This window comes from Pelobates fuscus, chromosome 7, assembly GCF_036172605.1.
Source record: "Pelobates fuscus isolate aPelFus1 chromosome 7, aPelFus1.pri, whole genome shotgun sequence".
NCBI classification, from domain to species: domain Eukaryota; kingdom Metazoa; phylum Chordata; class Amphibia; order Anura; family Pelobatidae; genus Pelobates; species Pelobates fuscus.
Window position 1 is genome coordinate 24,651,088 of NC_086323.1, and position 24,894 is coordinate 24,675,981.

Sequence of the window (24,894 nt, forward strand, 5' to 3'; positions counted from 1 at the left end):
AAAATATTTAACCAGGAAGGACACCTTGAGATTTCTCCTGTTTTCAAGTTTATATGAAATGGTTCTTTTAGAACTAACCTTGCAGTAGCCTTTCAACTAGCCAGAAATATAATAAGGGGACACCCAAGTTAAGATGATTTTAGAAACTGTCCTCAAACAACCTTCGGTAAAATTCCTTGTGTGTGGCGTAAGCAGGGTCTAATTAGTAACCTTTGCAGGATATTATTCTAAGCACCCATTTTTTACTCCTGAGGAGTGATTTGGATGCAATTATTGATATCCAATTTCTTTATAGTATTGGATGTGTGTTGCTTTGGTACAGACCGCATAAACATATAGTGAACATTATTCTGGGGCTCAGAATTACCCAGATATGCAAGATGTGTTCAGATATATTAGTAAAAAGCTTTCTCCAATCTGAAATGTGATTTTACATAATATATTCACTAAATAGTGTGTTGTGTGAAAACGCAGCTTAGGCCAAAACATCCTGATTCGGTCTCCTGACCTCACTATTTACAGATCTGATCATGTGGATGGGATATGTAATGACATATTATGTTTCCAGAATATATTTATTGTTTTTTTTCTGTGCCGGATTTATTTTACAAGTTAACATTCCATTAAAGTGTACTGTTACAATGCTCAGCTCCATTTGGGATTTCATTTCAAGCAATACTGTAATTAATCTCTCAAATAAATGGCAAAACATATATGTTACCCTTTGCCATGTTGTCACAAATGAATATATTTATATATTTACATTAGTCTAGATTTACAATATCATACAGTAATCTCAGAGCATAAAGGGAAGTGGCAGACTCTAACTCCCACTAGGCGTAGTGCATCTGATATGAATTAGAAGAATTGTAGAGGACTGATCAGAGGATGTGAGGTTAGTGGAGGGTGGACTGATGTTAGGGCTGTGATGCTGTAAGCAAGCCAACACAGATTGCAACTCACATCAGGCTTAGAAAGCATCTAACCCAAGCCATGGTTTGTAGCAGGCTGCTCACCAATAATAAACCCTGTGTTAGCAGCAGCTACTAGACCAGAATGGCCAGCCTGTGTCATATCATGGGTGAGAGAGGTCTGTAAATAAACGTGTGTGTGTATCTCTGGCTAATGCTAATGGATGCTGCAATTGCATCTCATCACAGACCGGTGAGAGGAGTTGCCTAGTATAAATATCTCACCAGATGGCTGCCCATAATGGGAGTTGCATTAGCTGTACTTGCAGACGATGATCATGCCTTAACTTGGCTAGGGTCAGAGGAGGATCCTAAACATAACTGTAGGCTGACTGGGCATAATAGGGGTTGCGGTCAGCAGACGTTTAGCCTGAGGGAAAATGTGCTAGTTTTCTCATAGTAGCACTGGTGGCCCCTAATATGGTTCACTAGATGGATCGATGGCCATAATGGGAGTTGAGGTCAGCACCAGTTGAACTTTAAATGCACCCTGCTGCTCCATTCTTTCATTGTGTGGCAGACTAGGAATAATGGGATTTGCAGTCCTCAGCAGCTGGCTTCCCATCAGTGTTCAGTTTAGCCTTGGTGAGAGTAAAACATCATAATGCAGATTTCTGACTGAGCATATTTGGAGTTACAGTCCAAGCAGCCAGGCTTCCAGCCAGTGGACATCTCTTGTCATCCTAGCCCAAGAAACAGAAATAATCCCTATGTAATCATCTCAGCAGCGCGCTGGCTGAGGATAGTGGGTATTGCAATCCAAGCAAGCTGGGCTTTTTTTCTCCTACCAAGCCCCAATGCATTTAAATAACCAACTTTCTGACTGGGCACAGTAGGAGTTGCAGTCCCAGCAGCCGCTGGACCTGAGTAGGCTGGGCATCCCTTGTCATCACAGCACTGGTGAGAGAGGAGAGTCTTCATATACCTGTTTCAGCAGATCCATCCAAGACACTTCTCATGAAATCCTCCTCAAGGTTATCTGTGTGTGAGGCTCAGCTCCCTGACACTACCCACCTGGCGGTGATGCTTTGAATTGTTACTTTGTAAGACTTCTGAAACCAGCCATGTTTGTAGCAGAGCATCCTTGTACGACAGTGGTCCAGCCTGGCCAGAACATCCTGTGCACTTTATGAGGCTGATCAGGGGGAGATCCCAAGTGGCTGCATGCAAGGTCTGATGTACCATCTCTAGGGAATACCCAGACTGACTCTCTTTGGACAGAAACATACACTACAGACACCCTCTTTGCAGAAGGAGCTTAAAAAAAAACAAAAGCTTTCTTTTTGTTGTCACTCTCTGGCAAGATGTTTGAAATCACCAGGACCCTTAACGCTGCGTTATTAAATAACGAGGTAACATTTTGACACTTTGTCATTCAGCATCTATTTTTTTTTAAATGAAGAATTGGTTCCCTGTATTTTTCTTTCTCTAAATGAAGACGTTTTAAGGGTTTGTTGTTTTGTGATTTTACAAAAAAAAAATCAAGATATTTTTTTGGGGGGTGCTTCCTGTGATCTTGATTTTTTTGGGGGGTGCTTCCTGTGGTGTTGAAAGCACTTGGCAGTTAAAGGGACCATCAAACAAACCCTGAATGTTGCAGGTCCTAGAAACAGTATAGATGGTTTAAGGAGTGCTGCAGTCTGCTGCTGTTGCCTATAGTAGTGCCAAGTATGTCTTGCAGCTGCCCAGAGTAGGTGTTTATTAATGATTGTGGTGTAGCTCTCCCTGGACTCTCTAGAATTGAACCTGCTCCTAGCTTGCTCTGTTAACATGTCCCTATCGTTCGGGAGGAATGCGTGCTGGAGGCAGGCTGACAGATTCGCTATGAACCCATCCTTTGTACATACATCTGGCGCTAATGACTTGCAAAGCTCCTCATTTAGGGTAAGGAAATCGAATCACCCTTTGACTTAATTTTTAGAGAGAATCAGCCTTAGAGAAGCTTTTGCATTTTGTAAATAACTATCTATTTCTGTGTTGTTGTTTTTTTTTTGTTTGTTTTTGTTGTTGTTGTTTTGTTATTGCTTTTTGTTGCATACTGTGCCTGTGTTGCACATTTGATAGTTTTTAACTTTGTTAGTTTTCTTCTTTTTTTTTAACCCTTTAAGTGTCAGTGGTTTTTATCATAATTCAGCCCCCTGTCATATAAAGGGTTAAAGGCTTACTGGGGCATTTTATGTTGTTTTTTTTTTGTTTTGTTTTTTTGTCTTTGTCAAATATTGGAGTTGGGAACAGATTCCCATTTTACAGTCTGATAGTGGCACTGTTGATTTGCTATGCAGGGGCAAGTCAGAGTTCTTGGTACTCTGTAGGAAATCATTACCATTTGTTCTGCAACATATCTGACAAAAGTCAAGCAGGGTTTGCTGTTTAGAAAGTCTTGTGTGATGTGCTGTGAGAGCCACTAAGCAGCTATGTAGAAGGTGGATTGATGCATAGAACATAGATGACAGATGTACTGGATTCATTCTTCCTTTTTGTGAATTATTGTTTTATTATAATATTTGTATCTAGAATATTAGAAAATGTCAATTTTGTAACATGCACCGTACTGGATATAATATATTACATCTCAGGCCTTTCTTGGGTGTAAAGGTGTGTGTGTGTGTGTTTGTGTGTCCAGTGCAGCAATGCCACAATGCAACATAGCATATGACTTCAAAACGGATTTAAAAGAAAATTAAAATTCTATGTCGATAATCAGTATACTGAGAGATTATATGCATTTTGGCTACATGTGTGCACTAATGTGGACAACATTCAGTGAGTTTATTTGCCATATGTGTTATTATATCCATGTATTTGGGAATGTTTATAAGTAAATTATGTTCTAATATATATCACTATCAAATAACCTCCACGCTTACTGTTCTGGTAACAGCTCAAAATCTCTGTTTGTATAGCTCCCAATAAGGGGTTAATTAATTACTTGTATGCTGGACAGACAGCGCCACCCCTTTGTGTTTAGATATTATACAGTCACTTAACCCCACCAAAATGCCATCCATTGCTTAATGCTATAGGACCAGTCTGAGGTAGTTTCAAAATGAATCAAACCTAGATGAGCCTGTTATACCCTAACACTGAAATATAGTTCACAAAATCTGTACTTGGCCGCATTTTGCCGCTGTTGGCCTTCAAATACTTTCAGGGTTATTTACAAAAAGAGAGATTTCAAAAGGGAATTCAAAGTGAATGTCATATTTAAGGCCACAGTAGCTGTAATGAAATCATAGACAACTTAGATGTTTGTCCAGTACGTTTGTTTTGACCTTAAATTTGAAAATCACTTTAAAACTCACCTTGACTTTCTCACGTTAGTGAATACCATGTTCGTGTAGAAATTCATCCTCCTACAACTCACGAATAGTTGTGAATGTTCTGACTCTTTTGAACTGTGAGTGATTTGTGTGGATTCTGTAGGTTGTAGAGCTCTATAGTTCATATATTTGCTTTTCCATGTCAATTAGATTCTGGGTAAAATCAACTGCAAGGACTTTAGTTTAATCTACGTAAGTGTTCGGTTTGCCCACATTACTAGAGTCTTGGATATTAGTGGATATCATGTAGGCAATTCTCCATTCCTAAACCATTTCTGAACTACATGTTGTATTATCTTTGACCCACAAGCTGCCCTGCAGAGGATGATGAGAGTTTTAGTGTAAACACCCTGTGCATGGGTGACACAGCACTGCAGGAAGGCGTTTTCTTGCGTAAATATGTGACTCACCTTTTCAGTCAAAACACTTGTTCCTTCCTGCAATGTTTCACATTCTTTTCAGAGAACTCTGTCTATTCAGTTATTTTTAACTCTGTTCAATAAAGACAGAAAATGTATTACATTTTCTTTGTGAATTTTAGTGGTTGAGTTATGTATTTAGCAATGTTACAATATATGTTTACATGAATTTTTTTTCCCCAAAAATCAATATTTTTCAGCAATGAAAGAAGTGACACTTATGTCATATATTACCGCTACAGATAAAAATATATTTATAACTGTTATGTTCAGAATATAGTTCCGATCAGCCAAACATTTCAAAGAGCCAAACGGGCCAATAGGGAGTGTCCATTAGATTTATCGAGGAGAAAAGGGCATCTTTAAATAATATTATGACAAGCAGTTTCTTTTTGATCGGCTTAGAAACTTAGGACAAGTGAAAAGCACAATTTCTAAATGTAGAGATTTCGCCATGGAAACCACTGGAATGTAGTTAATTCTTTACATTTAGATCACTATCACAGAATAGTGTTTTATAGGTAACCCCCAAAGTGTTATATTTTAATTAACACATTAATCTGACACTTTACAAACAGCCTGAGTTTCTAGAAAGAGGGACTTCAGGGCAAAAAGCAGGATAGCATCATTTACCAAATGTGGATGACTAAGGACGTTTATTGTAAGAAAACGGGGAGGATGTGACCATTACATTTGCACGTACATAAATTATATGGTACTCCATAACAATCATTTCTTAATGTGTTTTCCCATTAGAAAATTCAACATGTAAATGGATAGACAGACAGACAGACAAATAAAAAACTTGCCCTATATAATCATAAATTAAGGTATGTCGAGACTCAGAGGCCACTTTTGAAGCTACGCAGCAATACTTGCTGTTTACCCCTTGCTGTTTTTCTCATTCCATAAAATGTAACTAACATTCTTCTGGGGAAGATAAGTTCCAATCCAAGATGATGGAACAGGAATCTGACTGTCCCTTGATCCATTAGAGTGCTGTACAGGTGACTGAATGGAGGTATCTGTTGTAACATCTGTTTGTAATGTGCTCTTCCAAGGGACAACCAGAGAGGGAGCCAGTGAGACACATTTCTCTTACATTTACCTCCATGGGAAAGGACCTTCATCATGCACAGTACAAACATGTATCCCATGACAGTGATGGCTACTACTGGAAATGCAGCTATGTGGGGACTACGTTTCCCATGATGCTAAGCACGCCTATTACAGTGCTTTCAGTCACCGAATGGTGGCAGAGTTTCAGTTTCTAGTTTCACATGTCTCTGGAAAATAAAAAAAAACGAAAATATCCAGTCATGCATACATGCATGTGCAAGAGGGTTTAAGAGTGCCATACACATATGCTATAGTCGTTTTATATTCACACTACTTTAATGACCCATTTGTCCCTTGTTTTAAATGCATTTATAGAAATTATCTCTAGACAGTATAGCCACCATATGTATTGTTCATAGTGTTAATAACATTTCAACATCTGAAGGTGAAATCTCTTTCCATCCACTCTAAATGGAGCAATTTTAGGTCCTTTTATCATATCCTCAAACATTTCCTTTTTCCGGCACAAACAATGTAACATAGACTTCATAATTTTTTTTTATTTGAAGCCCATTAATGCACTTTAAAAAAAAGTCCTTCCTTTGCACTTTCTCCCCAAAATAACATTGAATATTCAAGGCAGCGAATTACAATTGATTTTAAAAGAGGTTCATTATTTTTTCATCTTATGAATCAATATCCCTTTTTATATGTGACAATACCTTTAATGACCTGTGTGTCTGCTGACTGATATAGCACATATTTGCAGTGTCTGTGGTTTTGTTTGTTTTTTTGGTTTGTTTGTTTTTTAGAATTTTTCTGTTCAGTTCAATTTCATCAATTCAACATCATTTATATAATGGGTTGAAAGTTTACGTTTGCCTTCAAAAGCATTTATCTACCAGTAAATCCACGTGGTAATACCTGTCTCCAGCATCATCCACGTCCCTCTATAGAGAAGACTAAATTACCTTACCTAATTCTGTGTCGTCTCCAAACTCAGACATGTGGCTTACTGCTGCAAGGTTTTTTAATAAACAGATTAAAGAGAAGTAGACTCGGGACTTCACTTAGTATTTTCGTCCAACTGGAAATTTTTCTATTAGCAGCAACTCTTTGAACTCTATCTTTTTGGCAGTTTTCGAATCAAGTACAAACAGTCTCCACTAAACCCATCGATTTCAATTTGTACAAAAACCCTTAGTATAAAACCGTACCAAATGCTTTCACGAAATCAAATTAGATCACAAACACCGCAAATCCCTGATCTATACTTGTAATCACTTCTTCGTGGTACATGATTATAGCTTTTTGACAATGAGCTATCCTTTATAAAATGATGCCACTCTCTCTTAACACTGTTGTTCAAAATAAATTCCTAAATCTCTTATAAACCTTTTAAAATAGTTTTCATGCTACAGTTGTCAGGCTCACTGGTCTGTAATATCCTATTTTAGGATTTGATCTCTATATGGGCACTGTATCTGTTGTATGCCAATCCTTTGGCAGCGTTGTAAAATATAAAACTGCCAATATTGCTAACTTGGAATTGTGACCTTGTTACACGCCCCCAACTGTTGCATAAATGCAAGTGTTAAAAGAAAGTGTGTTAATATTAGTTCCTCCTGGTTAATTATCTTTTAACCCCTGCAGGAAATTTGGAGTTAATTTTTTCCAAGCACCATTAATGGTGTGAACAAGGGAAGATGATATAGGATCCTCTCAATACAATATTCCTTTTGATATTGTGTTTTAAATTAAATCTTGTTTTGTACGCCTTTCATCTAGCAGTTTACCCTTAGTTGCCTCTATTGTTGAAACCTTTTTGTCCATTTTATCTCCATCTAAAAAAAAAAAGTTTACGTTATTCTAGCATCTAAGGGGTTTTATCCATCAAACTCAAAATTGCAGTGATTTTTTTTAAATGCAATATTCACACAGTGACTGTAGGTGAGCTGGGTAATTCTTCCAGATCAATGGATTTGGACCAAGTTTTGCAATTCATTTTTTTCAGTCCACCAACATATGCTGTTTAGTAAATAAACCATTGTGTATAAATGTTCACTTGCTGGGTGGGATTGTCTCCGCTGGACAAAGCTGCAGCTTAAAACTGTTCTTTGAAATGGACAAAAAGTTTCCAGTTGGCAAAATTTGCATTTCCACCCATGTGCGAAAATAAAACATCACAATATCACGCCCTCTATCTACTGGAAATGTCAGCTTTTGTGAACTGTCTAACATCTTTTTGAACAATATCCCTCCAATCGTCAGACTCACACCCACTCCCACTGAAGTATTAAACAACTTAATTCCGTACAGTATGCAGATTGGAGAATACCATGTGTACATTACACCAGAAAATGTGCTGGCTGCATCTAGTGGAGGGACAATTCCCCCATGTGATTCATTTCCACATCATTTACTTGAAGCACAAAAAGCAAACTAAAATATTAACATATTGTGAAACATTGTCAATCAAAGATCTACCCCATTCTTCTAAGAATCACTGGCTTTCTTGTGTTTCTTTGTCCTTTCGTGTATTTGCTTATTCACATTTCTTTATGGTTTACTTAGACTTAATGTGCAAATCAATAATTGGGATTGCTGTACTTGCATGCTGGGATTGACCTGTGATCTGAAATTCTGGAGCCAGAAGTGGCCAGCTGGTCATTAATTAGACAGCACAGGCACCATCAGCCACCATCCTGAAGCCATTAACCCACAGGCATTTGGCAGCAACATATGTCAAATAAATGTGTTAGGAAAAAAAAAAAAGAAATATTTGCAGCACTCAAAGAGTTAAGCTCCCCAGCCTAGTAGAAGACAAATTCAATAGCTTCTAACATAGCCACACCTTCCCCAGCCCCTGTAGCCAATCAGATGGAAGCTTCATATGACAGATAGTCGCATAAATGCATGCAAGCATCTAGCCAATTTTCAAGCAAGGCTCTATCCAATTTTCATATCTACATCCTACTTCCGAGAGGCATCAGCACAGTCCCTCTCTCTGTCTATAGCCTCCTTTTTTTCCTTTCTTTTTTTTTTCTTTTTTTCCTTTTTTTTTTTTTTTTTTTTTAGGTTTATGTTAGTTTGCAGGTTTGTTTTATTTTAAATATATATATATATATTTTTTTAATTTGAACTTATTTTACGTCACATTTTTTTTTTCATTTTTGTTAATTTTTTGGAGGGGTTATTTTATTTAACAATTTGTGGTTTATTGTTTTATTTATTTATTTCTCCCTTTGTGGTTTGTGGATTGGAAACAAAGAGAACATTTAAAAAAGAAAATTTAAAACAAGCGCGAAAACAAAACCCCATATATATATATATTTATTTATTTATATATATATAAATAAAGCAATAGAAAATTATCAATTGAAGAGAAAAGTGGGAGCCCATCAAGAATCTATATAATCCCTTGAGAATGGTGATGGTAGGTATTATATTGAAGTTGTGTTCAGTGTTTGTTTTGTGTTTTCAGTGTCTGTACCTTTTGTTAATATGTGTTCACGTATTTTGACAATATAGCATTAGTCATAATGTTGATGGTAAGAGATGGATTTCTTTTTGGGGGTTGGGGGAGCATGGTTGTTCGATGTCAGTGATTTGTCACATGCAAACATGCAGAGTTAGAATAGAAGTGATCTTCAAGGTCATTTGTATGTTACACTGTAGCATTGTCCTTAGGATGAAAAGACGAAAGGCGCATCCACTTGTGTTGTATAGAGTGTGATTTGATTGTCTGCTGGATCTTACAACCTGTTCGGCGGCACCGACTTGTGCTGTTTCTATTGTGTTTGTGCTTAAAACATCTGGAACTCCCCACCCCACAATAGAAAGACTAAGATGTCTTAACATTTTTTTATTTAATTTTTTTTTGCCATCTCTGCTAATTTGAGTTGGTCTAAGTGGTCAGTATAGTAATCTTTCATAAGAATGATTTATAGTGGCTTGGTGAATGCTGCATATTGCATTTCAGAGACTTTCCTATCGTGACCTCATGAAAAGAGGAGGAGGCTGGACTGTGTTTGAGCGCACAGTGTGTGTGTGTGAGTGTGTGTGTGTGTCTTTCGTAGCATCGCTTGCCAGCAGTACTGTAAGAAGGAATGTCAGCTTTTACATAACGGTCTTTTTGCATTTGACACTGTGACAAGCTAGAAGGCTCCATCTCTATAGCCACAGATGGAGTGGAATGGTTTAAAGATGGTAAGTGACTTCCAGTAAATTGTATATACATTATATATATATATAAACATATATATATGTATTATTTATCTTTTTAGCTTTATGTATATATTTATATATATATATATATATATAGATATATATATATATATGTATATATATCTATATATATATATATATATATATATATATATATATCCTTGCACAATTCAAAAACCTTTTCAGTTTAGGATCTAAGCAATTACATTCCTTCTAGCTCTGCATTTTGTTTTCTTTGTTTTTATATATATATATATATATATATATATATAGATTTATTTATTTATTTTTATTTAATGCAAATTCACGCACTGGCTGGTCAAGAGCCTCGCTGAAGCTTCTCAGTGTGTGTGTTACAGCCAATCTAGGAAGGTACCTTCACAACTATAATGTCAGTGCGTGTCCGTCATTGAAGGACCTGATGCTGTGTAATTTTCATTTGAATTACACGAGTCTTTAGACGTGTCTGTAGTGGGGGTATTTTATTTTCCCTACAATGCTGCTAAAAGCTTTGCACCTTAAAGCAAAAAAAAAAGTCTGCAGCATAAAGCACATTTGTTAAATAGGTACAGCTGTCCGTTCTTTCTGCTCAAAAGATACACCATGTAACTACTTGGCGTTGCTTTTGTATGGGGTTCGTACAATGGATGTAAAGTGTTACTCTTGAATCTTACTGCCTTGACCTGCTTGGCATGTCATTTTGAACACTGCGGGGACACAAGCACAAGATACACCCCGTGCTCAAATATTCGTAGTCCCCCTTCAATCCCGTCCATGCACTTTCCCCTCCAGAACACTTTCTAGTTCCTGTTACAATTAGGTTTTTCACTTCTCCCCACCCAACCCCATCCATTCTTAAGGAATCGTCTTTGTCTGTCTGCTTGTTTTGATGGGTGTAAAACAAACAAGATTAGACAGAGCAGCAGAACTGAAAGCTATCGCTTCAAGGGGAAGCCAGTAAAAAGGTTGCCCAGGAAACAACTAGGGAGGGATGCAAGATAGGGTAGCAGGTGGTACTCATTTGGGAATATAGGATGCAGCGTCAAATGCAGACTGGGGCTCTTTCTATTATCTGCTCTTCTTTGTGGCAGTCAAAACTTTAATTATCTTTTACATATAGGTGCTAATTACATCTCAACCACAGATGTACAGTGATTCACCGAATACTATTTTTAAAGCATCTGGCCCTTTAGCACGAAGTGTGTGAATGTGTTTTTTTTCTTTCACACAGACACTGAAATAAAATAGTTGTAGAATGAGAATATTTTTCATATGGCTTATCTATATATATATTTAATTTTATTTATTGATTTATTTTAGCATGGCCATGTGTTATTTTATATAGTATATGTACATCAAGTCAAATTTGAGAGCAAGAGACTTTGTGGGCCATATCGCACCCTTCTGTGGTTTTAACTGGACACAAGAAAATACAAGCGTTGGTATTGACGGTACATTATTTTACATTTTAAATGATATATAACATGTCTGTGCATGCAGCCATGGGGATGTGTTAGTTTTGATGAGTGTTCACTGTCAGTAGAGATTTGGAGAGATCTGTGAGAGCCCAGCTGGGTTTAACCACATAGTAGGCTATTGCACTGATATTGTCCCATAATTTCAAAGATCACACCTTTTCGTCTTGCCACATATTTTAATTTACATTATTTTAGCTGTTTTAAAGATCGTGCCTTGAATTTCAATGAATCCCTCCTTTAATGTATAAACGTTCCTTTGCCAGGATTATCTATACAAAGCAGCACACGTCAATGTATTGCTCTGGTATTTGTTTTATGTGCAATTTAAAACAATAAGACATTCAAACTGACTTCAACAAATATCACAATAAATTTCTCCCAGTGAAAACTTCTATACTATTTTCCATAAAGTATAAGTAAAGATATATCATCCTCCTATTCATGCCCTCCGGGAGCAACAAATCTGTTGTATTGTTTCTGTAATTTGACCCTGAATAGGAAATATTAAGATAAAAGTTAGAAAATGTTGAACAGCGACCAGCTTGTCTTAATCTGCTCTTTGTTAAAAGGAGAATTACATTCAGCATCGGTATAGGGGAATGGCTCAAACCTACAATCAAACAATATATTTCACTCCACTGCACACAATACCTCAATTTTCACCTTGTTTACAAAAATGAATTGCGTTGTGTGAGATAAGACTTGTTTCTGAAAACATGTAGCCACAGGAATGAAATGCATATATATTAGATGAATGCCTTTTCTCCTCGCTGTCACATCTGACTTTGAGTCTCCTTGTAAAACACTGAACGTGGGTTGTTTGCTTTAAAAAAAAAAAAAAAAAATATATATATATATATATATGTATAAATATATACTGTATGTATATACATGTTTGTGTGCATATAATAATTATATATATATATAATCTATATATACATATATCATTTAGAAATATATATATATATATATATATATTTCTAAATGCTATATATATATATATATATATATATATGATTTGCATGTAAATATATATGTATATATATTTATTTATATATGCATATATATAATGTGTTAATAATGTTGGAGGGCAGTTTATGGTCTGTTTATTATTTTTATTAATATTATTATTATTTTTAAATGCTCAACAGGGCCCATTACATGCTATTGTGATTAGCTGGTGTGAATAAGAGATTATCCCCTTCAATTCTGTGCAGTTTTTAAGCTATTTAATCTGTCCAGTGTGCTGTGGGTCTTTTTGAGCTGATATACGATCCTGACTTGCCTTTCACGGACAGCTTTAATATATTCCAAGACCAAATGCACAATGGTTTTATTTTCATTTCTTGTTTTTTTTGTTTTTTTTTCATTTTTGGCGATGTGTGCCTTCTTCTACACTTCCTGCTTTTTGGAAAACCAGTAGTCGACCCTTAGTCACTTTTGCAAATTATGGCCTTTTATTAATTTTCTTGTAGTATGAATAAACTCGGTCAGAAAGAGATTTTTTTCATTAACCTTTCCTCTCTTACCACAATTGTAGAAGTGTTAGAAAATGAACAATACATTGACTTTCCACATCGTTGAGTAGCACATTAGAACATTAGAAGAATGTTTGATGGCAAAGTGACATTGTTTTGTAGCTTGGAAGCTGGGAAGTTGCCTCTGGCTTGCTTGGAACGGTGAATCACTATTTGTGTTAAGACATTTGAACATACATCCAACTGTAGGTAGATTAAAAATGTGAAGCATTAATAAAAAGAGGACATTATGTTGTGACAATTTCATGTGCCCATGCTAGTGACTCTGGGTCTTATTACTGTGTGATTGCTTGTGGTATATAGCATAGGACAAGCAAAAGTCTAAAAAGCTGCACAAGTATATATATTGGACTGCTCTACATAGATTCACAACTAAAGCCAGCTATATTCTAAATATAATGTATCTGTTTCTATTGTGGAATGTTAATAGACATTGTCTATTGAATGATTCTTACAGGGAACCACAATAAATTCAATTGTCTGGGATATGTTATCTTATACTCACAGCTTCCACCGTGTCGCTGAGAAGTTTTGCATTAGCTTGTGTTTCACGTTGGGTATCTTATTTTTGTTGTTGCTATAAACGAGCCTTTGTTTTTTTCCGCGTACAGTTAAAGAGAAATCGTCCAAATGTGTCATTATTTCTTCTGGTGAAAAAACAACATATTAGCAGCTGAATCTTCAGCACTGAGGGCCCAGATTGAGCCTGACCAGCCCTTACAGCCATGTGCCTTGCGCATATATCTACTGACATCCTGCATCTTGTGATACAATGAGCTCTCTGAATTTAAATCAAATTCCCCTCAATGTCTTTGTTCTGGAGAGATCAGTGGATCTCAGCAGCCTCTGATTTGCATTGATTCCCCCTCCTCCGATACCTCTTTGTTCACAAAATGCATAGAAGGCAACATCGTGGTAATTTTTCCCATTCACTGCATGTAGCATTACATGTGGATTTTCTTGGACTGAAAACTTGTACAGAGCTGTCCTTGCTCATCTGTGCACTCAGTCATTGTAGAGAATTACATGACATGTGGATATTGCAGAGAGAACGATAAAGAGCTCTTGATTATCCATGGTCCTGAAACGTGTCCTTTTGCCAAAACACGCACGTTTAAACAATTGTCTGTCAATGGGACAGTTAAGTATGTGACTGTGTGGAATGAGTACTGCAATGCAGTATTTTTTCAATGTCATCAGGATATTTCTGGGTAGGCAGTGTAAGAATTTTAGAGGGTACCATTTTTAAACAGACTCTAAATATCAACTTGCTTGTCGGATGGAACGACCAATCCTAAAAAGATTACCGTAGCTCCTCCCATTGTTATTGGGAGCCCTGACGTTAGCAAGTCTGATTAATTAGTCAGAAGGTGACATGGGAAGACTTTCTATGAAAATAATTTAAAGAATGTTTTGGGTTGCGATGTTAAGCTGGTGGTGAAAATGAATTGCTATAAAATTATGGGCTAGGAATAGTGGGGGTGGGACAGGGGTAGAGGGATGGAAGACAGTAGGTCAAATTATCAAGAAGTAACGTAAGCAAAGACGTGTGCTATAAATTACTTTGAATAGAGTCTCCCCATTTTTTTTTTAAGCGTAAGATATACAAATCCACTCCGTAAGACTGGTATAAAATACAATAAAATACGAAATAAGTTATACAGCTATCTATCTATCTATCTATCTATCTATCTATCTATCTATCTACCTACCTATCTATCTGTCTGTCTGTCTGTCTGTCTGTCTGTCTGTCTATCTATCTATCTATCTGTCTGTCTATCTGTCTAGGCACTGCCACAGTAAGTAGTAACTGAAAGTAGTTACCTTCATACTACAAAGGCAAATAGGAAAAATTGCAACACACTCTTTATTGTCAGAATTGATTTATCCTTTAAATTGTCTTGCATCCTGAGGTCAAAATACCATAAACACGTTTTAAAATAAATAGATGCAATTTTTAAACCATCCCTTAAAGAAGGGCAGCTCTGTCAGGGCCCATGGCTCCAGTTGGTGAGAGCAGAGGATGGTTTATATTGGAAACCAACCAGTTCCTGGAACACTGAGTTTTCTAATTGCTCCCAGTAAATTGATGTCTTCTAAGATAAAACTGGTGGATAGCTATAAATCAGAGCTCAAAAAGATACAGGACGGATTTAATATGTTTGCTGCAAAATTCCCTATGGAAATAAATGGGTTAACTAAACAAATACCAAGTACGTTTTATTCTACAAGACCTTCACTAGATTTTCAGCCTAGACGAGTCCTATTTTGCAGTAGATACGTCAGTAATGTTTTGGGGGTTTATTTACTTAAGGGGGAAAAAAAAACATGTATTGCATACTCAGTTGTTCTCGGTGATATTGATTTAATGGGACATCAAAACAAGCAAGGCTTCACTGACCTCTCACCCGGAGCATTGTCACATTTACAGCATGCTACGGGATGACAGATTTTAATTTCAGGAAAAACAGTCTCAGTACCCTATAAAAAAAATAAACGTTTGGAACTATCCATTCGTTAAACGGAAAGAGAGACTCGTCGAGGGGAATGATTAAGACGTATATATTTGCAGCTACGTGACAGTTAATAACTGGGAGTTAAAAAAAATAAAATCTGCGTCAACGTAATTGAAATTGACTTTTATGATAAATTGTATTTTTAACCAGGCAACAAAACTCCCAATGAACAGATAAGTAATAAGGTTTTTCATTTTAGCCGGCTTAATACTGATTTGCTATACAATTGTGCTACGGGAAAATAGCTGGATAGATAGATAGATAGATTTTTTTTTTCATTTTCATTTTTTTATTTCTATTAATCAAACTGGAATGTAAGGGTGATTAGAAGTGGAAAATCAGGTTTACTATGGAGGACTGTTCAGTTTGAAATGTAGGCCAAAACATTCCAAATAAAATACAAAGAGCTATGTTTGAGAATTTGTCCCACTCTGCTACTTTGACATAAATTTTGTAATGTGTTGTCAGCTCACAGTCTAATAATCCCCCCGGAGCATTCGGTGGGAAGTCCATAGTAAAAGTAAGTGGTGATGTCAGATAAAATATTTTCTAAATAAATAAATGCCATATAAAATATATATCGCTCCATTGCAAGTGAATAAAAAGCTGTCTTTTCAACAATTGGGATCTAGAAAACTTTACTGGTTAATAATTCTCAGAATTCCAGCAAGAGAACTGGTTCAATCTATTCTAAGCATCCCATATATTGCAGATTTTTAATAGCTTCTCGTATGGATACATTTTATAAGAAGTTGAACTTAGAAAGAGCCTCGAGGCATTAAGTAATCTAAGCAGAGAGGACAGCATAGGCCAAACTTTCTTGATTTAATCATAAATCCCCGGTCTATTTTTCTGAGATTAGGGTTGAAAAACTAAACTTCTATTGTGATGGAATTTTTATTTTATTATTTATTTTTCCTGTACCTTAATTTCCGAAGCAATTTGCTTCGTACTATTGTCCATGGGATCCGTGGAATCATTTATAGGATTGGGAGTAATATCAGTTAGTTAGTAAACTATTTAATAAATGGGATGCTTAATACGTGATTATATGTTAAATATTGCTTATTAACAACATATTAAAATTACTGTTGTTTAGTTGGGCGTTGTTTGTGTTTTGGTTGAAGCCTTTTCTTCCATTTTTTATTGTATATATTGAGGATATTCTGAATACATTTTGTTGGTCACAGTGTGTTGAACATTCAGATGGCATCTAAACGTTGTGTTACTACAAAATGCGTTTTCCTAATAAAAGCATCATGGGTAATATGTGCAAAATGAACAGGGAAAAAGGGAACATGTGCGTACTACAATGGTGTTCTAGAGATATGCCATGTTCATCGTGGATTACTCTTTGAAGATTCAGAATGACAGAAAAAACAGAAGTCCATTTAAAAATCTGCTACTTTGACCTTAAGACCTAAAGTGTTCTAACAAAGATTGAGTAACATCGTCTTTTTTATTTGTATTTATATATTAAATCTAGATAAAGATCATTTTCAGATCTTTGTACTGATCAGTGTTGTTCCTGGATGTGACGTCAATTTAGTTTTTTTCTTAAATTAGTGGTCATGCAACATTGCGTGCACAACTTTGTTTTTAGGGTTTGGGAGTTCTGAATTATTTTCTTTTGCAGTAGGGAAGATAAATAAGAATATTATGGATTTTTTTTGTGTGTGGGGTCTTGTGCTGTCTTGGTTCCCAACAGAAAGCACAATAGAGCCCAAAAGACGTCAAACTGTTTAGTGATTAATCTCTATGGTGTTTCCTGTCTGTTATAGCTGAGGTAGAACATTATCCAGGTTAAAAAGCTCATTCTCTCCTCAAATTGAACTCATAGTATAGGTTGTATATTTTAAACATAAGCAGCAAAAATACACAAGGTAAGTTTGTATAAAATAAAATGGCAGGACCATTAATTCAGAATGAGATAGATGTTGTTACACCTTGTTTATGAACTAATAAAAAAGAGGCCCAAACCCAGCCTTTATTGCCAAAGCAAACACGATTGGCAGGACACCATCTATTCCAAGTCTATATAATGCATGCTATTTCCTCGGTAATTAAACACTTTTTTATTAAACAACATAGACATATTCTGCAGCACAAATTATAGGAAGTGGATATTTAGAGATGAGGAAGGGGATGCTCAAACAAACTTCAAATCTGGGTTTCCAAGTTGGGAAGCAGTGATGCTACCACTGATCTAGTCAGCCGTTAAAATATGACCTTCTGTGAATCACATGGGCACCAACGAAACTACAGTTGAAGTTTGACATTGATATGTAGATTGTAAACACCCAGTCATTTACTGGTTATTATCAAAGGACTTTCTTCGGGCAATCAGGTAGAAGTGCATGGAAGGTCATTTGTGAAAGAAACAAAGTCGTTTATAAACACCAATGAGTGATTAGATAATGTGATATGGATGCTATAGTGTCTCTTCGACCAGAAAAAGCATAAGATATGCAACCTTCCTTAATCGTAACGAGCGCAACACGCTGAAACAATTGTAGACTTATGGAATGCCTGATTCAGGATTGTTCGACTCTTATCTCCTTAATTACCAGCGGCCTAACAATTCCACCCATGGCACTATTTTAACAGGAATCTGAAATGTGGCCGTTTTTTTTTTTTTCCCCAGATAGAACACACTGCTGTACAAAATGTATGAAATGCGACGGACGGGAGACACCGTACGAACGACAAAACACTACATAATGCCAAAAATACCCACACCCGATATGAGTACACGACCAACCGTGACAAGGAGGGGGACACTAATGTAAGCCACCCAGGGGAGAAAAAAAGCGCACAGGGTACAGACACCCAACACTTCACAACGAAACGCACACACATACACACAACTAAGCCCCGACGAACCTCACAAAGAGAGATACCAGGACACGGGAACGGGCACCACTCACCGAACATCAATAGGCACAAGACCTCGGCTTAGCCGAATAGGGAACAGCACACGGGAACCGAATCAGCCACACAGTCACACCACAATAGAATACCACCCAGGACTGAAGCAGCCACACTTGGCGGCGGGGATACCAATCCGCCTAGAACACGCAACGACAATCAGATACCCAAACAAGCTATCACAAAGCAGAACCTAGAGCCCCGCAGCGCCCAGAGCACACAAACTACCGAGACACCTATAGCCGTAGGTAGGGCAACATAGCAAGACATACACACAAACTACACCTATTACCAGACCAAACGAGATTAAGGTACAGCCAACCACGACCACAACACGACAAGAGACACAAGGCAGCACGGGCACCATACCAAAACACGAACTGGTGCAACACAATACACGGTAAAAAGTTAGAGATAAGCCCCTCAGGAGAGAAGGCACTGGGTAGACACACTCTACCAAAAGACACCAGAGCAGACAAGACAATGGTACGTCACGAGCACTAACAGGGTCAAGTGTGAACAACTGACCAAGCATAAGCAAACTGTATTACACCAACATGAACCAGATGGCCTCTGCGTAGACGACGTAATGCATACTGACATAAGCACCGTATATATGCGCCCTAGCGTGGGCAACTCATGCCTACCCATACAAGCAGGAGCCACACGCACATATGCTACGGCAACAATAAGCATACAAAAAACTAAAACACACAGCCGTAAAACTAATCTGAGTACATAGGCCAGTTGACAATATGAACCAATCCGTTATGTCATGTTATACAGGCTAAGACTAATTCGCTTCTGCGTAAGCGACAAACTGTTTATACCTTTACTTACCAATGCTTCGGCCCCTGCGTGGGCAAATATTTGCTTTAATATGACTCGGTTCGCTAAATGCGTTTATATTGTGACAACAATAAAGATATTCAAAACAAAATGTATGAAATGGGAAAAGTGGGACCGTACAGATTTTTTATAATTTATCCAATACTTTGGGGTCTGGAAACAAATTCGAATTACAAGAATAGTTTCGTATGAAAATCAGTTTGCAGGACACTTTTCAAGAAAATTTCAGCTATGCCTAACTTGAAACACCTTGTGTAGGGCTATTGATACTACGTAGCTGATAAATACGATCCTGTCCATACCAGCTGCAAATCAATATCGAGACTGTAATGTAAAAATGAAAGCCATGATGGCTGCATGAAGCTGTCGGCAGGGAAACTGTTAAAATAGTTGAAACATTATCAGAAATTCATATAATATAGCCGGGGTGTAGCACAGTGACTAGTATCTCCTCTCTACCCATATTGCATGCATGTATGCAGGGAGGGGAGTGGCATATTAAATGCCATCAGAAACGGTGTGAGCATTTAGAATATTATTGGGGGCAGCAGGACCCCCGCAATGCAGGAAGGAGCAGACACATGATGTCACCACTTCCGTCGCACCTTGTGTGGAGATATTAAAATTGTACCTAAACGTAGTGGAATTTATACCTTATTTAGAGGTACTTGATAGTATATATCAAGCATTAATCGTTAATTTTCTAATGCCCTTGCTGAGATGGGATAGAGAGTAATATATCCAGAGCAGCTAGAGCGATGTCATATACCTTGGGCAGAAATAGCGGGCACTCAAAAAGTACACACAAATATGTGTGCAGTGGGGTATAACCAAAAATTACCAAACCCTTCTCCAACCAAAACCACTACTAGGAGGGGAGATGAAAATTAAAGGACCACTATAGTGTTACAAATGCAAACATGTATTCCTAATGCTATCGTTTTCCTCTACCTATATCCGGCCATGCCCCCCTGCTATGAAATGTAAAAAGTATGTTTATTTACCTTACATCCTGTGGCATGGCAAGCCGGGCTCTGTGATATAACGCTGCCCCCTTGACTGAGATCATCAATCTTGATTATCTCAGTCAAATCAATCCATTGGAAATGTATCCAAATCCATGGGGAAGCATGAGGAGACTAGTGCGCCATTCAAATGGTCTCTACGAAGTGCCTCTAGTAGCTGTCAGTTAACATTCTTAGTTTTTTGTGTTTTTTTAAACTAACATTAAAAACCATAAAACGCAAATGTTTCTTTTTTCACACTTTTATAAGTAATGTTTTTTTAATTAATCAACAAAATATATTTGGGTGATCGGGTATAGAAATTAGAGCAATGTGTCTTTGTGAATCTAAGATAATTTATCTAGAGAGAGCAATTGAAATCCCATGTTTTCTTCTGAAGAATGAAGCCACTTTGGCCTGTAATGATAACTTAAATTATAGTTCATTCAGCCATTTGTAACATTTTTACATCTATACATTTTTTTTCACATTCTGCTTGCATTTTTAGGAAACTGCATTCCCAAAACTGCTATCAAGTGAATATCCATAATTAGGGTTTTTGACCATTTTTATAGATTTATTTTTCGAAAACCTATTATGTGATACAAAATTACATTTCAGTTTGCATGCCAATAATTCAATGGCTGCCTGACGTTTTGCAAGCTAAGGAATACATTACAATCTTTAATCACTCTTACTTCCAATATGTCTGTAATAAAGGAATGAATACATTAAAATTTAGCATAATTCAAATTCTAGATATCCCTGAAAGACAAAGACGCAACTAGCAGTCACGTAAAGTATAATCATTATCTTTCCCTATTGCTGTCAAACATTTCATGATTGGGGCTATAAAGCAGTATTGCAAAAGGTAGGGTAGGCAACTGCCTAGAGGTACCTGCCTAGTCACGGTGCTAATTGTGCCACTATGAAAGTACACTTATTGTTTGTGAAGATCACCATCCATGTATACCTAGAGCCATAGATCAGTTGTTGGATTTGAGCCGGGACAGGACCACGTACCTAGTCATTTTAATGAATTGAGAGATTTTCTAAAAAAAATATATATATATGTGTAAGGTACATGAAGATCTTGTGTCTACAAGCAGCTACAATTTAAATCTAGCCTTGATTGTTTTTAAGAATATGCTAAATTGCATGTGAATGTTTTTATGATGCTAATATAATCAAATTGAACAAAAACGCAATTCTTGGAGTAAATATTTAAAACTTGCCATCGTTATCATTGTCATGCCTGCAGCACCAACATATACTATGGCATTGTACAATGAGTGGTTGAGTTTGACTTACAGAAACAAGAGGTGATCTGGGCCTGCATCAAAACGCTTACAATCCGCAGGATTATACTCTTTGTTTAGTCCATATATCAAATAAATTATTTATTGATTTTAAAGGCTGAAATATCTTTAATAACCATGTCCTGCAGAATTTTCATTTATATTGGGTTTGCAAGAACCATAAAATGGGCAGCTCTGATTTATCCCTTTTGCGTTTCACCAACCCTTCATTATTCCTTATGTCTAGAAAATTAGGTTATCCTGAAATGCTAAAGAAGTGTTTAGAAGAGCGCCGAATCTTTAATTAAACGGAATGAGTATTTGGCAAGGGAATGTGAGAAATAAGGTTAGTTGAATGGATGTGCATGCACATCGTCAAGGATGGGACAGCAGCACGCGTGATAATGCAGAGCTAGCTCACAAAGTGCTGCAAAGTGCTGCACTGCGCTACTGCGTGTGTGAGAGAAGCAAGTTAAAGCTTTCTGTGACTGAGGTTCAAGGAATCTGTGGCTATGAGAAGTGTGTTTAAAGATAATTTGTCACCAGTAGAGTAATGCTGGGAATCGTGTCACGCGTGATGTAGAGACCAAGACAAAAATAGTTTTAACCCCTTCATGACCATTGATGTGCCAGAACTCTTGTGACATAAAGGAATTTACGTAATCCCTCTTCGTGCATAAAAATAAATCACTTTCCCTTGACATACGTCATTTGCATGTGTGGGTGCGTGGCCATACTGCAAAAGGACCAGGATAACGTCAAACTCAGTTTTGTTTTTCTTTTGGGGTGATTTTTTATTTGTAGTCATTTTCTGGTGAATAATTAGTGAATAAGTGAATAAATATAGCAGTTCATTAACCATCTGCACTTGTTTTGTCTAATTTCCCTTTGTGACATCTTGTTTACTTTTTTAGCTGCTAAAAATTATAAAAACTAAAACATAAATCAAACACAAAATGCACGTATCATGGAAGCAATTAACCAGATATAGTGCAATCTACGATTTATTGTTCCGGAGTTCAATGGGCTAAAATCAATCATTAATGAGAAATGAGCAGCTTTTCGTTTTTGTGGTTAATTTCTTGCTGTTTGAAAAACATTGATAGCTCAGGTCATATTGTGATATCAGAATCCAAAGCGTAGTTCACTTCCATTCTTTCCTGCCTTGGCTACTGAAACTCTGTCTTAAGTGCTCTTCAATTGTCTGTCTCTTTCCATTATAATCCGTAATGGCTTCCACTTGCTCACCATCAGTCCTTGCACATAAAGGGATCTATTTACTTCCTTGTCCTCCCTTCCAAAGCTTATTACACATGCCAACCTTAGGCTTCGTAATATCTCTGGTTATGAAATACCTCCCACATTGGACCCATCTCTCTTGGTTACAGGACCTATAACCTTAATCATCAAGGTCATCTTCCACAAGGATGGGGGCATGCACAAGTCATTGGCCACCATCATGTTGAATTTGCTTTTAGTAACCATTTTCTTGACACTAATTAAAGCTTCCACTTAACATTCTTTGATTCTTTCCTGTTCGAATATCCTACACCATCCCTCTTGTGTTGCCTCCTACCCCCTGGCATCTTTCATTCTAATGTCCCCATGTCTTGTCACTCTGGTGCTTCCATTTGCTTCTTTTTCGCTCTATTGCACCCCACCCACTCCATATCCATCAGCTGTTCTCCTCTGGCTTTCTTTTGGCTACTGTGCCCTCAGAATGTATTTATCGGTTTATCTGCTGCCTACCTGTCCCTCACATTCCGATGTATCCTGTGTGACCACCTTCTCAACACTAGTTGTCTACCCTGTGATTTCTATGGACCTTGTTGATACTTATTTGTCTTAATGACCACCAACTTTGCTAATACTTTGCTCAGGTGTTGAGCCCCAGCAGCAGGAATTCCAGGCCGAGTCACTGACATTGAAGTGTGTATCACAAGTTCTATGTAGCCTGTAAGGTGATATCTTTGCATGTTTGGTTGTATGGTCTGCTTCTTGCTGCCGATTGAATATACACCTTATTGTAAAATAGACTCTCCTGTAGTGACCCCCTTATACCGATCCCCCACCTCATGTAAAGGATATAAATAATAATATACCTGAATACCTACCTGACTTTATTATGTATTGATCAAAAACAGATCACCTAAGTTATATCTACCTGTATCACGCTATCAAAATATTCCTTTGGAAGGGAACAAACAAGTACTGAATTTACAAACCCTGATTCTCCCATTTTCATGTAATTGTCTTTATTTCCTTGTTGTCTGTCTCGTGTTCCCCATCTTCCCTTTGTGTTTTTGTTAGTATTCCTACCTACTACATTACCCCAAATGAGCAGCAGAATTTTACTAACATACTGGGCCTTCAAAGTTCAGAATTTAGATATTTGTTGAAAACCAAAAAAAAAATATCAAATTTACTCCATTCTTCTAGTAGGTAACAAATGTGCCAAATAAATCTACCTACAAGTAGAAATGATTTGCCGTATTTGGCCACTAACCGTGTGAGTAGCCTGTGGGCAAATCATTCCATCGGAAATTAATACGTTAAAATACATAGACATTCCTGCCTCCTTATTAAGAGGGTCCCAGGGATGTTGGCCAATGGTGTTCATTCTAATAATCCAGTGGGTGGGCGGCTATTTAATAATTAACCCTCACGCTGCTGTTGATTTTGCTATATTTATTCATTAACTATTTGTTCTCTGGCTGATTGTGGAAGTCATATTGATTTGGGGGAAGTAGCTTCTTGAGCTATTTGATGCACATTTATGGGCAGTCAGGCTGGTTCGGATGATTTTGGAAGCAGGTTGATAAATTACAGAGCACAGGCAATCTATAAACGTTCTTAATTTAATAGTAAATTATCCTATGAGTTGTTCTGTGAGTGAAGTTGATACTTCTTATCGTATATCAAATCTTCCTGTTATTTTAGGCTCTAACTGTGTTGCTGCATGCATGTTATTTACGTCTGCTTATTGTACAGCTCGGTGGAGAACTCTCACACATTATAAACAAACCAATAATAATCATTTATCCCTCGCTGTTTAGAGGAAATATAACATAGTTAATATTTATATAACCCTTAAAGCACACAGCGAAGGACACATCGGAAATGTTAACTTTTGATATTTATATGAAAATAAAAACACACAATATTATTCCATTTAGGTTTGCAACAAATGTGAGATTGCCAGGTCTTGCACATGATGTATATTCCATATGTCCTGGGCTGATAATTGCGTGTATGTAACATGAGACTTGTGGGATGATGTCTGATGC

At 37.0% G+C, this 24,894-nt stretch overlaps 1 protein-coding gene across 9 annotated transcripts in view; it reads left to right on the forward strand.

The window, feature by feature from the left end:
• The first annotated feature begins 1,888 nt into the window (after window positions 1-1,888).
• The window catches only part of ELAVL4 (ELAV like RNA binding protein 4), a 98,653-nt gene continuing 75,647 nt past the window's right edge, over window positions 1,889-24,894 (forward strand). For 3 of the 9 annotated variants that reach the window (XM_063427791.1, XM_063427794.1, XM_063427798.1), the window contains exon 1: window positions 2,726-2,855. In XM_063427791.1, the coding sequence (XP_063283861.1) occupies window positions 2,742-2,855 (114 nt within the window). In that variant the 5' untranslated portion in view covers window positions 2,726-2,741. Of the gene's footprint in view, window positions 2,324-2,723; window positions 2,856-9,119; window positions 9,206-9,821; window positions 9,979-24,894 lie in introns of those variants that run through there. The other 6 variants (XM_063427797.1, XM_063427799.1, XM_063427792.1 and 3 more) reach the window with 5 other exon arrangements.